This window comes from Morus notabilis, unplaced genomic scaffold (assembly GCF_000414095.1).
Source record: "Morus notabilis unplaced genomic scaffold, ASM41409v2 Scaffold857, whole genome shotgun sequence".
Lineage (NCBI taxonomy): Eukaryota > Viridiplantae > Streptophyta > Magnoliopsida > Rosales > Moraceae > Morus > Morus notabilis.
The window spans coordinates 133,217-145,998 of NW_010356843.1; the positions used below are offsets into that span (position 1 = coordinate 133,217).

Sequence of the window (12,782 nt, forward strand, 5' to 3'; positions counted from 1 at the left end):
TTCCGATCTTATTTAATTATATTATTATTAATATATTAAATATAATTATATCAATATAATGTAATAATATTATTGTGATATTATTAATATAATTATATCAATGCAATATAATATATAATATATTATAAAATAATAGTTACAATATTAATTATAATATTATTGTAATATCATATTATATGATAAAATAATAATATTAGAGTTATTAATATAATTATGATATTATTTGTTATAATATAACTATTATATTGTATTATATTATATTATGAGTCTGAATTTTAGTTTGTGAAGATTGTGAATTTTAAATTTCATTAGGGGTATTATTGGTATTATGAAAGTTTTATTAATTGTATTATGTTGATTCTCTCACAATCTAAAAGTTAAAGTTGTCTTTAGACTACTTCTGATTTTGACTGTAGATTCTTAAAAAAATTTTCAAAAAGTACTTTTGAGTAGATTTATCAAACACTAAAATCAACTTCTGCTACAAGCATAAGCTAATTTTGAGAGAAAAAAACAATACTAAACTAAGCCATAATCAAATTCAGTCTAATTTAAATAGTTGCGATAAGTTGTAGAAGCTCAGTCAATTATCAGCTTCAACAAATTGAAAGAGAAATTTGCCTCGGGTCCATTTTGTTCACGAGTTATTTTCTTGGTTTATTTTTGTATTTGGATTAGTGGGATTCCTTTCCAATTTTTTGTTATTATGTGATGGAAATGTTTGTTTCCATTTGATTGAGCCGTTTGGATTTCCGAATAAAGACAGCAGAATAGGACGGCACAAACCCAAGGGACAAACTTATCCCATCATTGGAAAAATGGAAGTTCCAGGCTTTGTTTTCTATCATTTTCTAGGCTAATGTTTTCTCAGGACAAATTATCCGAGAGCAAAAAATATAAAAATAAAAATAAAAATAAAAATAAAAATTTTAAAATTATTCTTAGACTTTGGATGCCAACAAAAAATTTCAGGCATAAAAGGAGAATGAGGACCACTTTGTCAGACTGTATGCTTTGCTTTACACCTTCCGTCCATTTAAAAGTTGCAATTTGGTCCACCATGTAAAGTAGTAAGTAATCATCAACACCACAAAATCACATCCTAAGCTTTTCCATCCTTAGAATTACTGTATTGCCCCTACTACTTATCTAATTACCATGCTATGAATTAGCAAATGAGATTTACCGTGCTATATGCACACGGGACTACAAATTTTGTCAAAACATCTAATTAAATTTGTCTTTTTAAGTGTAAAAATGCGGCTTTTAGTCCTCAAATTATTGTTGCAGAGTCTAATTAAATTTGTCTTTTTAGTGATTGTTTAGCTCATATAGCGACAACCTAGATCCTACAAATAAACGATATAGACAAATATGCTAATTTTTTTTTTTTTTTTTTTGGTAGATGATCACTTGACAATAGATTGATGTATTACTATTACTTGATATAAAACTTAAGCAAAATAAGTTTAGCACAAAAAACCAGTTTTAAAGGTTTAAGGGACGACTTTATCACAATAGCATGACTTGTATAAGATTCGTGGAGAGAAAGAAAAAGAATCAAAGAGAAAAGAAACGACTCCATACAAGAAAGATAAATAAAAATTAAAGGTTAGAATTACATACCGCCAGTTTTTTTATTATTATTATTTTTTATTTCTACGGTAGAAATTGTTGCTGTAACAATTGAATTAATTTTTTAACTGTTTCATTTATGATTCAAAATAATTATGTATTGGACACAAATTAAACTGTTAAAAAATTAAGGGGTTGTTCTTTTATATTTTTGAGTTAGGCATTCTTAAGTGAAGATTTTGAGTTGTGTTTGAGTTATAACTTGAGTTTGTATTTGGTTGTGTACATTTGAGTTATAGTTTGAGATAATAATCTTTTTGAGTTTGTGTTTGAGTGAGTCAAAACTTGAATTTGTATTTATATAGTATTTTAATAAAAACTCAATGGTGATGAAAAATTTTAATAGGGTATATGGGTGGAGTTTTATTCGTCTTTTCGTTGTCAACGTATAGAAAAAAAAATGTCTCAATCAAGATTAAAACGAAAAAGTTATAACATTTTTAAGAATAGAAAAAATGTTGTTCATTAATTTGAATTCGAGTTTCTGAACTCGAGTTGAAGGGGAAACTTAAACTCGAGTTTTAGTCCCAAACTCAGTTCAAACTCGAGTTCAAACTTAAAAAAATATGAACTTAAATAAAGTTGTAACTCGAGTTGCATTTTTTAAAATTTTTGAGACTGCAAAACACACCCTAACATGTAATTTTTGAGGCTGCAAAACACACCCTAACATGCTTAAACTAACGGTTGCTAGCATAAAAGTTGCCATTTTTTTTACTGCTACTATACAAAAAATTATCCACTTTTAGATGATAGAAAAATCGATTCATCCTATAAAAATTTGAGATACAAAATTTTAGGCCTGGTTCATTTCGTCAATATTTTCCCTTTATTTTATTTTATTTATTTTTATTTATATTTTTGAAAGCGCCTGAGAAAATGTAATAGGTATGCCTCAAATTTAGAATGGGACCTCTCGTAAATATCTTGCATCTTACACCAACAGTTTTTTTTTTTTTTGAATATTACTCCTATAGGATTGATTAATAGGTGACTGTTAACCATACATAATGGACTTTGATTTGACAGAATAGACATCACAACTAATTCATCAAATCAACGAAAACATCTTAATTTCAAGATGAGAAGTTAGGAAGTAGAATGGAAAAGGCAAAAGCGAAAGTAATAATTACAGAGCAACCACCGCCATCTCCAACAGATGGAACAGATGTCCACCCCAATGTATGTTAATAACAAAAAAGAAAGAGAGAAGAATTTAAGGAAAAAAAAAAGTACAATGGGGAATTATAAAAAATAAAATTCACAGTTTGGCTGCTAAGAAAAAAAGAAAGAAAGATTTACGCCCAAAGATGAAACATACAGCAGAACGCAAAAAAAAAAAAAAAAAAAAAAAAAAAAAAAAAAAAAAAAAAAAAAAGAAAAAAGAAAAAAAGAAAAAAAGAAGAAAACCGATTTAACACACAGAGTATGGCCATAGCAAAGCAAGGTTGTCATGATTCTACAAGAGCCAATTAATAATGCGCCTCAAAATCCAAACTCAATCAATCTGCTTCCTTGACAAGATCAGGGTGAGGATCTTCTCTCAAGCTGGAACGACAAAGCTCCTCAATACGACTTGTCACTTCAGACATTGTGGGGCGCTTATCAGGGTACTGAGCAGCACAGTCTATTGCAAGCTGCAACATCTGGACCATTTCTTCCTCAACATTTTGGTACCTCAAAAGCTCAAGATCAAACACCTCAGAAGTCCATTCCTCTTTCACTATGGACTGAACCCATCGAGGAAGGTCGACTCCTTCCTCATTCAATAGTGCATGAGTTGGGGGCTTTCCTGTTAGGAGCTCCAATAGGAGTACCCCAAAGCTGTACACATCAGCCTTTTGGGACACCTTCCGGGGGTCGGTCACCTCTGGGGCTCGATATCCTGCCACACGGTTGGGGGTGGAGGACGGGCCGACCAGGTGTGCTAGGCCAAAATCCGAGACCCGGGATGTGTAGGATTTTGTGAGAAGGATGTTTGAGGACTTTATGTTTCCATGGGAGACGTTGGGGCCTTGTGAGTGGAGATATTGGATGCCGCGGGCTGCACCAAGGGCAATGCCGGATCGGATTTCCCAGTTCAATGGTGTCCTGCCCGCTCCTTTGTTTCCTGCATTCGAAGGTGAAAGGAAAACACACATTGATGGTAGCCTAGCGAACATGATAAAGCTCAAAGGGCTTCTAGATCAATATGTTATGTACAATGAGTTGGCTTAAGAAAGCATATGTTCCGGTTTCTTATAACAAGGCTTAAGAAGCAAAACAATAGAAACAAAATTGAATTAATCCCAAATCACATCAATACACACTCTTTAAACTACACCCATTTCATTAAAGACCCAGAAATTTCACAATTGTAAATCAAATCCTCAATGCAATTAGAAGCAAGCTAAACAAAAATATAATTACCAAAATTGTGTTCTACAACAACAACAAACCAAAATTGTGTTCTAATGGAATTATAATAAAACAGAGGGGTCCAAAAAAAAAAAAAGAAAAGAGGAACAAATCCGAGTACCATCATTCTAAAAAACAAAGGACGAAACGAAAAGAAATCATAAATACCCATCAAATTAAAAGCCAAAAATTGTAAAAAAAAAACAAAAACAAAAAAAAAGGAATGGATGAATGAAATTCTGACCATGCAAAAGAGCAGACAGGCTTCCCATGGGCATGTAATCATAGACAAGAAGCTTCTCATCTCTGCTGTAATAGAAAGCCCTAAGAGGCACCAAATTCTGGTGATCCATAGCCCCAACAGCTTCAATCTTCTCCTTAAACTCCTTATCCGAAATCGTCACATCCTTCAACCTCTTCACAGCCACCACCGTCCCAACTTCCAAAACTGCCTTATAAGCCGTCCCAAACGTCCCTTTTCCCAAAACCTCCGCCGAAGCTCTCAGCAAATCCTCCAAATCAAACACTCTCGCCGCATTCCCAAAGAACACCAACTTCTTCACACCATCAACCCCATTATTACTCACCTCAGTCTTCCCGTTCCCCGCCATTGCCGCCGCCGCCGCTGAAGCCACCGAAAACCCGTTGTTGTTGCTATTGTGCCTTCCATTCTCCGTCTCCGCCGGCTTCTCCCCCCGAGCCTCCGATTCCGGATGCTTAAGCGCCGCGACATCGACGGAGCTCGTCTTCTGAATCCTCTTCTTCCTACAAAAAACGATCAGGAGTATGATAATCGCCAACGCGGCGACCACGCACCCGATAACAATCCCGGCGATAACTCCACCGGACAAGCCTTTCCCTTTTCCGTTTCCATTAATGTTGACTTCTCCGGAGGGTATAGTGACATTATTTCCGGGACAGAGCGACAGCGGCTTCCCGCAAAGAGAGTTTCCAACAAAAGAAGCCGACGAGAATGTCTGCAGCTTCGCCGGGATCGAGCCGTTGAGTAAGTTGTTTGAGACATTAAACTGGGCCAAATCCGGAAGCTTAAGCTCCGGAATCGACCCGGAAAGCTGGTTGTTCTCAACGTACAATGTCCTCAACCGAGTCAGATTGTTCAACGACGGTGATATCTCGCCGGAGAAGTTGTTGGAAGCCAAGTTAAGACGGACAAGATCGCGTAGAGTGAAGAGAAAGTCGGGGATTTCGCCGGAGAAGAAGTTGCCTTGAAGGTAGAGATTCCTGAGGCCAACGCATGAGGCCAGATCTGAAGGCAGAGAACCTTTTAGGGCGTTGAGACGAAGACTCAGAGTTCTCAGAACTGTCAAGTTGCCGAATATGCCGTTCGGGAGATTCCCAGAGAGAGCCACGCCGGGAAGACGGAGAACAGCTACTCGGTTGTTCTCGCATCTGACTCCTGCCCAATTACATGGGCTCTGAAGGGTCGCATTCCACAGAAGAGTTCTTCCTCCGACGGCTTTGCGGAGAGCTAGAAGAGCTGCTCTGTCGGAGCTCAGATCTGGCTTTGCAAAAGGAACAAGAACAACAAGAACCAGAAGGAGAAGAAGAAGAAGAGAAAGAGAAGAGAAAATGGGAAGCCTTTGAGGCTTCATTTTTGCTCTACTCAAACCTCAAGTTTTGTTTTGTTTTTTTTTTTTTTTTGCTTGTGGTGGATAAATGGGGGGGTTGTGTTGTTCAAAGCTCTCCAGGCATCGCTTGGTTTTGGTTTTTGAAGGGTCAAAACTCACAGGCTGTTTTGGACAACCTGCATTTTGGTTTTGGTTTACTTTTCTATCTTTCTTTTTTGTTTCTTGTCTCTCTGGGTTTTTGGGAAGAGAGAGAAAGAGGAGTGAGAGAGTACAGGCTGTGTGAGGTGAGGTAAATAGAGAGAGAGAGAGAGAGAGAGAGAGTACTGAAATGAGTAGAAACCCTAGTTATACACAGTGAGTGCGAATGAGGATAGACAGTCAACTGATTTCTCTTTGCAGCTTTTCTTTGTCTTTTCCTTTTTTTTTTTTTTTCTTATTATCTATTTTTACATAACTTTCTCTAACTAGCTCTTAGGGGTAATATTAGTTTTTAATTGTTAGTAGATGTGATTTAAACTATATGAAATTTTAAAAAATATAGTTAAAAAAAAATCACGGATGGTTCAATTTCTTCTAATCCTACCACAGTAACTCTCATTCTTTACCGGATATTTTTTTTCTTCTGTTTCAGATTTTCCAATTGAGTAATATTTATTGAGCTACAGTTACATTTAGCTTAAAAAGATGGAAAAGGAATATATATATATATATATAAATATATATATATATGTACTGTTACGGTTACACTAACCTTAACATGCATTTGTTCTAGCTTTTGTTTTTATTAGATTTTTAGTGATGCTTTTATGGCAATAAAAGATTTAAAGCGTACACTTTTCATAGGGGAAGAGATTTTGTTGTAACATAAAAATATCACTTCTATCTATCTATAAATTTATGAATCATATTGATAAACTCTTAAACACAAATAAAATAAAATAACTTAAAAATAACTCTAATTATTTTTTAAAAAATAACTGTAATTTTAATAGAATTTTAATTGTGTTTTCTATCTTTTTGTATTCAACATTTTTTAGATTTACTTTGTTGTGATATTGTTAGAGTAAAGGTAACCGCCAACAAAATTAATAAAGACCCCGCTCATTTCACCGATTTGAATTTAGAATTTGAGTTTTGTTACAATAAAAAGCTCTCAAAAACACACATATTTAACTTTTTTGTTATAATAAAAGCTCTCGCATAAAGTCACATCTCAACTCGAATCGGCGAACTAAACAGGTCTAAAATGAAGGATGGATACTATTCGTAGTGGAGAATTCCAATACTTTAAGCCATCGACTATAATTGCATGCCCTTTAACTAATAATTTTAACGTGGTTAGACATCTTAAGCTGAAAATTGTTTGATGAGAATTTTATGTCATTTTCACTTAATTAATCCATATTTTATGCATGCCTTAAATGCAGTTCTTCTTTTCCATTTTTTCTTTTTCTTTTCTTTTTGAAAATTTCTCTGGTGTTTCCTCTTTTTTGGGAACATCAGTATTTTCTATTTATCAGCCGTTGGATATATATATTACTTTTTCAATTTGATTTAATTTTTAACCAAATTTAATACAAATATGACCTTTGATAAACAGGAAACACTGGTGTTTCTAAAAATGCGAGAACACCAGAAAAGGTCCCTTTCCTTTTTTTAGGTAGTTTTCTTTTTCTATTTGGTACTTAGAACTAAGAATATAATAAAAGAATATTTGAGAGATATCACAGTGACAAACTACCATTTTTCTAATTCGACCTAAAAAAAGAGAAAGTTTATCATGAGGGAGGGGGAGTTATTAACCTACCATACCAAATTTAACTATTTTTGAAAAAAGAAGGAAATGTCTTTGTTGTTCTTTTTTTTTAGGACTATTGGTGTTCTCTCCTTATCAGCCACCGAATCTGTATTACTTTTTCAATCTGATTCGACTTTTGACCAGATTTAATAAAGATCTGGCAGCTGATAAGTGGGGAATAGCTGTGTTCTCAAAAAAGAGGGAACACCAGAGAAAGTCCCAAAAAAGAAAAGAAAACAAATTGTTAAGGTCTAGTAGATTTGAAGGGATGATATGTTGGGATTGACACGTGTAAACACACAGTTTGACGGAAGAGGATCCAACGTGGCTGAGCTTCAAAGTAGACAATGATAGCGGGACCTTCCACGAAGAAGTGGAGTCGGTTAGACCTAAATTAGGCTGAAAAACATGTGTCCTAGGGCCTTCTTTGTTGTCAAAATGATGAAAGTGCCTTTCAAAAATGTTAGAAAATTCGCATAGACAAATAAAACGACTTCTGAGATGAAGAATGGTGGGAGGTGCAATAAAGTAGTTAATGGAGATGGATATTAAGAGGCCGAAGATGCCTTAACAGAGCAGTGCTCTAGAGACAGACGCAGGCTGCTCCAAGAGCAAAGAGAGTGACTTGAATAGTTGATGAGGCTTGATAGAGGGTGAAAGTGAAGTTTTGAGATGGATAAGACTCTGGTGAAATGAGCTCTAAGAGCAGACGCGAGTTGCTCTAAGAATGCAAATGATGCTCAAAGCACTTACTTCGATGGTAAGCAAAAGGGACCCCGAAGATGCAGACTTGAGTGTTTCTGGAAAATTGGATGAAGGAACTTCAAAGAATTTTGGGATGGTGGTGGTGGAAGATCGAAAAAGTGTTTTAGGAAAGTTGCTAAGGCTGTCAACACTTAGGCACTTTCAAGAACTTGAAGAACTTTGAGTCTCTTTAGCAAGAGACTAGAGAAGTTTGAAGGGAATTGACTAGAGTATAGGCACATAGAGATAGAGAAAATGATTTGAAGATACGGTAAATTCTAATGATAAAGAAACTTGATAGCTCCTGACAAAATGAAGGAGATGGGTATTTATAGGTGAAGTTGGTAGGATTTTGTTAGCAACTTTGAAGGTTGTACAACATGCTCTAATGGATGCCTGCACAAATAATCTCGATGGAGCAAAACCATCTGGCACCTTTCTAGCGTTGAAAAAGAGACTGGCCGAAAATGAAATAGGAAGGTCTAAGAATTTGCTTCGAAGGTAAATCAGGTACGCTCTGAAGGAGGTATGTACATGCGATCCCAATGGAGCAAAGCCATCATAAGCCTTTCTGGAGTTGAAAAATAACAGGTCCAAAAATGGGAAAGAGGTTCATGGTGGCTGCTCTGAAGCCCAATCGGCTGTGCTCTGAAATAGAAGCCTGCACACACAATCCCCTTTAGAGCAAAGTGATTAGGTGTCTTTGCGAGTTGACAAGGAAAAGATCTGAGAATGGAAAGACTCTGAGGCAAAGTTTCAAATTTGGAGTTGACATGAAGGGTTTTTAGGTATGAAATTCTCAAGAGTGTTTGAATCAACTTTACGCTTCGTTGACTTCCTCTTTCGAAGGTCAGATCATGTGTCATACCTCATCTGAGATGGTTTATACAATAATGGCTAAGCAGCCGTTAAGTTTTCTTTGACACGAAAGTTGCTTCGAATGAAGCTGCTCCGATAGGTGAGTATGCTCCAAACAAAGGCTACTCTGAATGAAGCCGCTCTGATAAGTGAACGTGCTCTAAATGAAGGTTGCTTCGATAGTGAGCTGGGTGAGAAGAAGTCCATAAGGATGCCTGATACGAAAAAGGCTCCGTTAGGCATAGATGGGCAGGAAGAAAATGCTCCAAGAAACATGCATGCCATGGAAGGAGCCTTCATTAGGCATGTTTGGCACGAATAGATGATGTTTTTGAGGATATGCTTGTCACGGACAATGACTTCGTTAAGCGGTTCCAATACGAATAGAGTCTCCATTGGAGTCAAAATACTAAGTCAACTTTGGTGAATAAGAAGGGTTCTAAGGCGTGGACTTAGAGATTTTGGGCTTCCAAAAGGACGAGAGGAAGGCTTTTAAGAATTCTCCATCACTCATTTGTATTTAATTCGATTAATTCGGAAACCCCCTAAGCGGGATTCAAATTAGATTGAATTAAACGTCAAATGGACCTACTTGATGCATGTGGGAAGAAGGTTTTACCTTTTTTTATTTGTTTAGATTGTACTTTCATCATTTAATATATTTTAAGATCCTAACCAGCGAATATTAGCGTGGGTCTTTTCTACTTTGCTTATCCTCTATTTGGTAATTGGTATAAGGGATGAAATATAGAACAGAAGAAGTACAATATCAAAATGGTAGAAAATAAAAAATAGAAAGAAGATTTATATTGAAATGAGTACTTTGAGAAAGAAATGAAAAAATAAAATATATAATGAAATTTTTACATGAATTTTTTAAAAACAATTTTGCTCACTTTATTCCTATGAAAGTGATTTCTTTTGCATGTGTTTCTATTTATTTTTTTGGTCAATGGTTAAAATATTTTCTTCAAATCTGTGCCACCTTAATCGTTTTTCGTGTAATTCCTGTTATATCAAAAATTATATTTACATATCTATTTTCTACAGTGCTCCCATAGAACACTTTTCAGACTGCTATGTTGTATCCTCTTGCCCCTCGCCCCTCCCCTCCCCCTCCCCCTTCTTCTTTTTTCTTTTTTAGTATTTCTATTTTTATTATTATTTTTATTTTTTAAATTTTTAAATTTTTAAATTTTATGATTTTTTTACCGTTTATCTAACCTAATAAATATAAAAGAGCTTAAACTCTTTTCTATGGTGCCAGCCCCTCCTCTTACTTCTATTTTTTTTTCCTTTTTTTTATCTTTATTTATTATTTTTTAGATTTTTTTATCAATGTTTTTTTTATATTTTATTTTTTAAAAAAAATATTTTTTTTCACTTTACTCTTATGAAAGTAATTTTTTTGCATGTGTTTCCATTTTATTTTTTTATCGATGGTTAAAATAGTATTCTTCAAATGTGCCACTACTTGATTTGTTTTCATATAATTTCTGTCATATCAAAGGTTATCTTAACACATAATTTTTAAAATAAATTCTAAAATGGCTGTACAAATGAATTTCTCGTTATTTTGAAAACAATAAACTTTTCAGTTGTCTCTAACACAGCAATATGTGCAAAGTACGTTAAAAAACTAGTAATTAAAAGAGTTTTGATTTAAACTTCTCCTTTTGTTTCTTAAGTAGATATATCAATCAAATCAACATTTTAGAGATCACACAATTGCCTAGATTGGTAAAGGCAAATAACTAAATAAAGGATACCTTAAATGTTTTGCGTATTTTCTTCCATTGGGATTTTTGGCTATCCCATATTTTAACCCACATAATATTTTGAGATATTTATGCTACATGCCACAGATTTCACAGTTATATTGGCTTTTCACAGGTACTCAAACAATCAGAATATGTACTATAGTGACAAGTTTTGAGTGCTAACCAAAATACCTGTTGACAGCGAAAATTTGCCAACAATAAATTAAGAAATTCCAGGATGAATTAACACAATTTACAGTGTAATAAATGTAAAAAAAAAACGTAATTAAAGAACAATAAAAGTAAAAACACATAGAAATTTATAGTGGTTCACTCTTGATTTGAGAGTTACGTCCACTGTGAGGAGGAGAAGAAAATTCACTACTTTTTAAAAGAATACATGCTTTAATACTCAGAATGAGACTTAAGAGATTTTTGACCTATAATCTCCTTTTTATATTGCCCTTGGCCTCCTCTCTTAGTTTTCCTTTTAAATTTAGGGATAACTTCTTGATCTTTTGGGATAATTTTTCAAAAGATACATATTACAATCAATTAGGGCGGTATGCTTATTTAAATTTCATATATTTAAAAATACAGATAATGACTTCTGGAGCAATCTATCTTCTCGTAAGCGTATTATTAAGACTCGACTTCCTGATAACATTCCAGAAGCCTTGGCTCCATGCTAATGGATTGACAACATGGCGCTACGACTAAGTTGTTATGGGATTTAATTGGGATTTGTGGTGACTTTTGAGTCTCTTAATTGGGTCTCTGTTTTAACCCCACAACAATACCCATAAACTAAACTTAGAGCTCTCCGTCTCTCACCTCCAAGAAAGGACGATAATTTCTACATCCATAGAAATATCGGTACTTAGAATTTACAGAATTAAAAATATCGACAGAAATATTGATACCGGTGGAAATTGATAAAAAAATATGAAAATTCATTCCATGTCACTTTATTTTTAAATGAGACCATAAGAAATTTTAAAATAGCTATTAATAAATAAATTTGATAAGCTTTAAATTAAAATACCAATGGTACGATAAAGACGCATAGTGGAAAGTGATAAAGTAAAATAAGAACAATAAATTCACAAATTAAGTAAAATAGTACAAAATCAACATGATTACGAATATCTTGCATGCATAGTTTTATATAATATGATAAATATAAATACTAAAAATGGCTTTTAGGACGTTTAAAGGTATTTAGAGTGCTCTCTTGACTTAAACAATAAAGATATCAAGACATATAGTTTGAATAGTTTTTTTTATAAGTTTGGACATGTCATGCATATGTCTCTCCATCTCTACCCACGGTCTCTCTGTGTATAGCAAATTGGGAACCTAATTATGTGAGCTTTGAATTGCATCAGAAAACTATAGAGACGAATAATTAAACACCAGTAGAAATCGTGTATTTAACGATAAATTTTAACATGGTTAAAAGTCTGGACTTTTAACGACTGATTTTATGCGTCGTTAATGTAGACTTTATACAACGGTTTATGATGAACCGTCATCTATACTTTGCCCCACAACATGGATTCACACCTTCCAGGGCCTCATTAGACGACAGTTTACAGTAAAACCGTTGTTAAATTATGCATTTAGACAACGGTTTCTTAGGGTAACCGTCGTTATATGTTGTGCAACAAGCAAAAAAAATTTCTTATTTTTAGCTTCTCACAGGTAGCCTATATCTCGTGCGTTATTTGGCCTCACAATTCTCTGCTTTCAATCAATATAATTGCAAAATATTAATAATAATGCAATATAACAAACTAATTAATAAGTACATTACGTACTTTAAATTCTCAGATCAAATGAATTATAAATGTAGTTTGGCATGATTAATATTAAAACAACAATGGATAATTTAAATGTTCACATAAGAAGCATATATAAATACATGATCATTTTTTTTCTCTTTCTATTATTTTTACCATATGTCCATTCAACATCGAAACGGACTAGGCTGGAATAATC

General features: G+C 34.1%; 1 protein-coding gene across 1 annotated transcript; it reads right to left on the reverse strand.

The window, feature by feature from the left end:
- Positions 1-2,850: 2,850 nt before the first annotated feature.
- Positions 2,851-5,951, reverse strand: LOC21388063 (probable inactive receptor kinase At1g48480). Its single transcript, XM_010088720.2, has 2 exons — positions 4,277-5,951; positions 2,851-3,745 (listed from the first exon to the last, which is right to left on the reverse strand). Exons 1-2 carry the CDS (start codon positions 5,643-5,645, stop codon positions 3,138-3,140), a joined length of 1,977 nt encoding a protein of 658 aa, XP_010087022.1. The 5' UTR covers positions 5,646-5,951; the 3' UTR covers positions 2,851-3,137.
- Positions 5,952-12,782: the final 6,831 nt, after the last annotated feature.

Coding starts and splice junctions, on each gene's coding strand:
- LOC21388063 (XM_010088720.2), bottom strand. CDS start 5,645: ATGAAGCCTCAAAGGCTTCCCATTTTCTCTTCTCTTTCTCTTCTTCTT. Junction 3,746..4,276: donor CCTGTCTGCTCTTTTGCATG/GTCAGAATTTCA, acceptor CTTCGAATGCAG/GAAACAAAGGAGCGGGCAGG.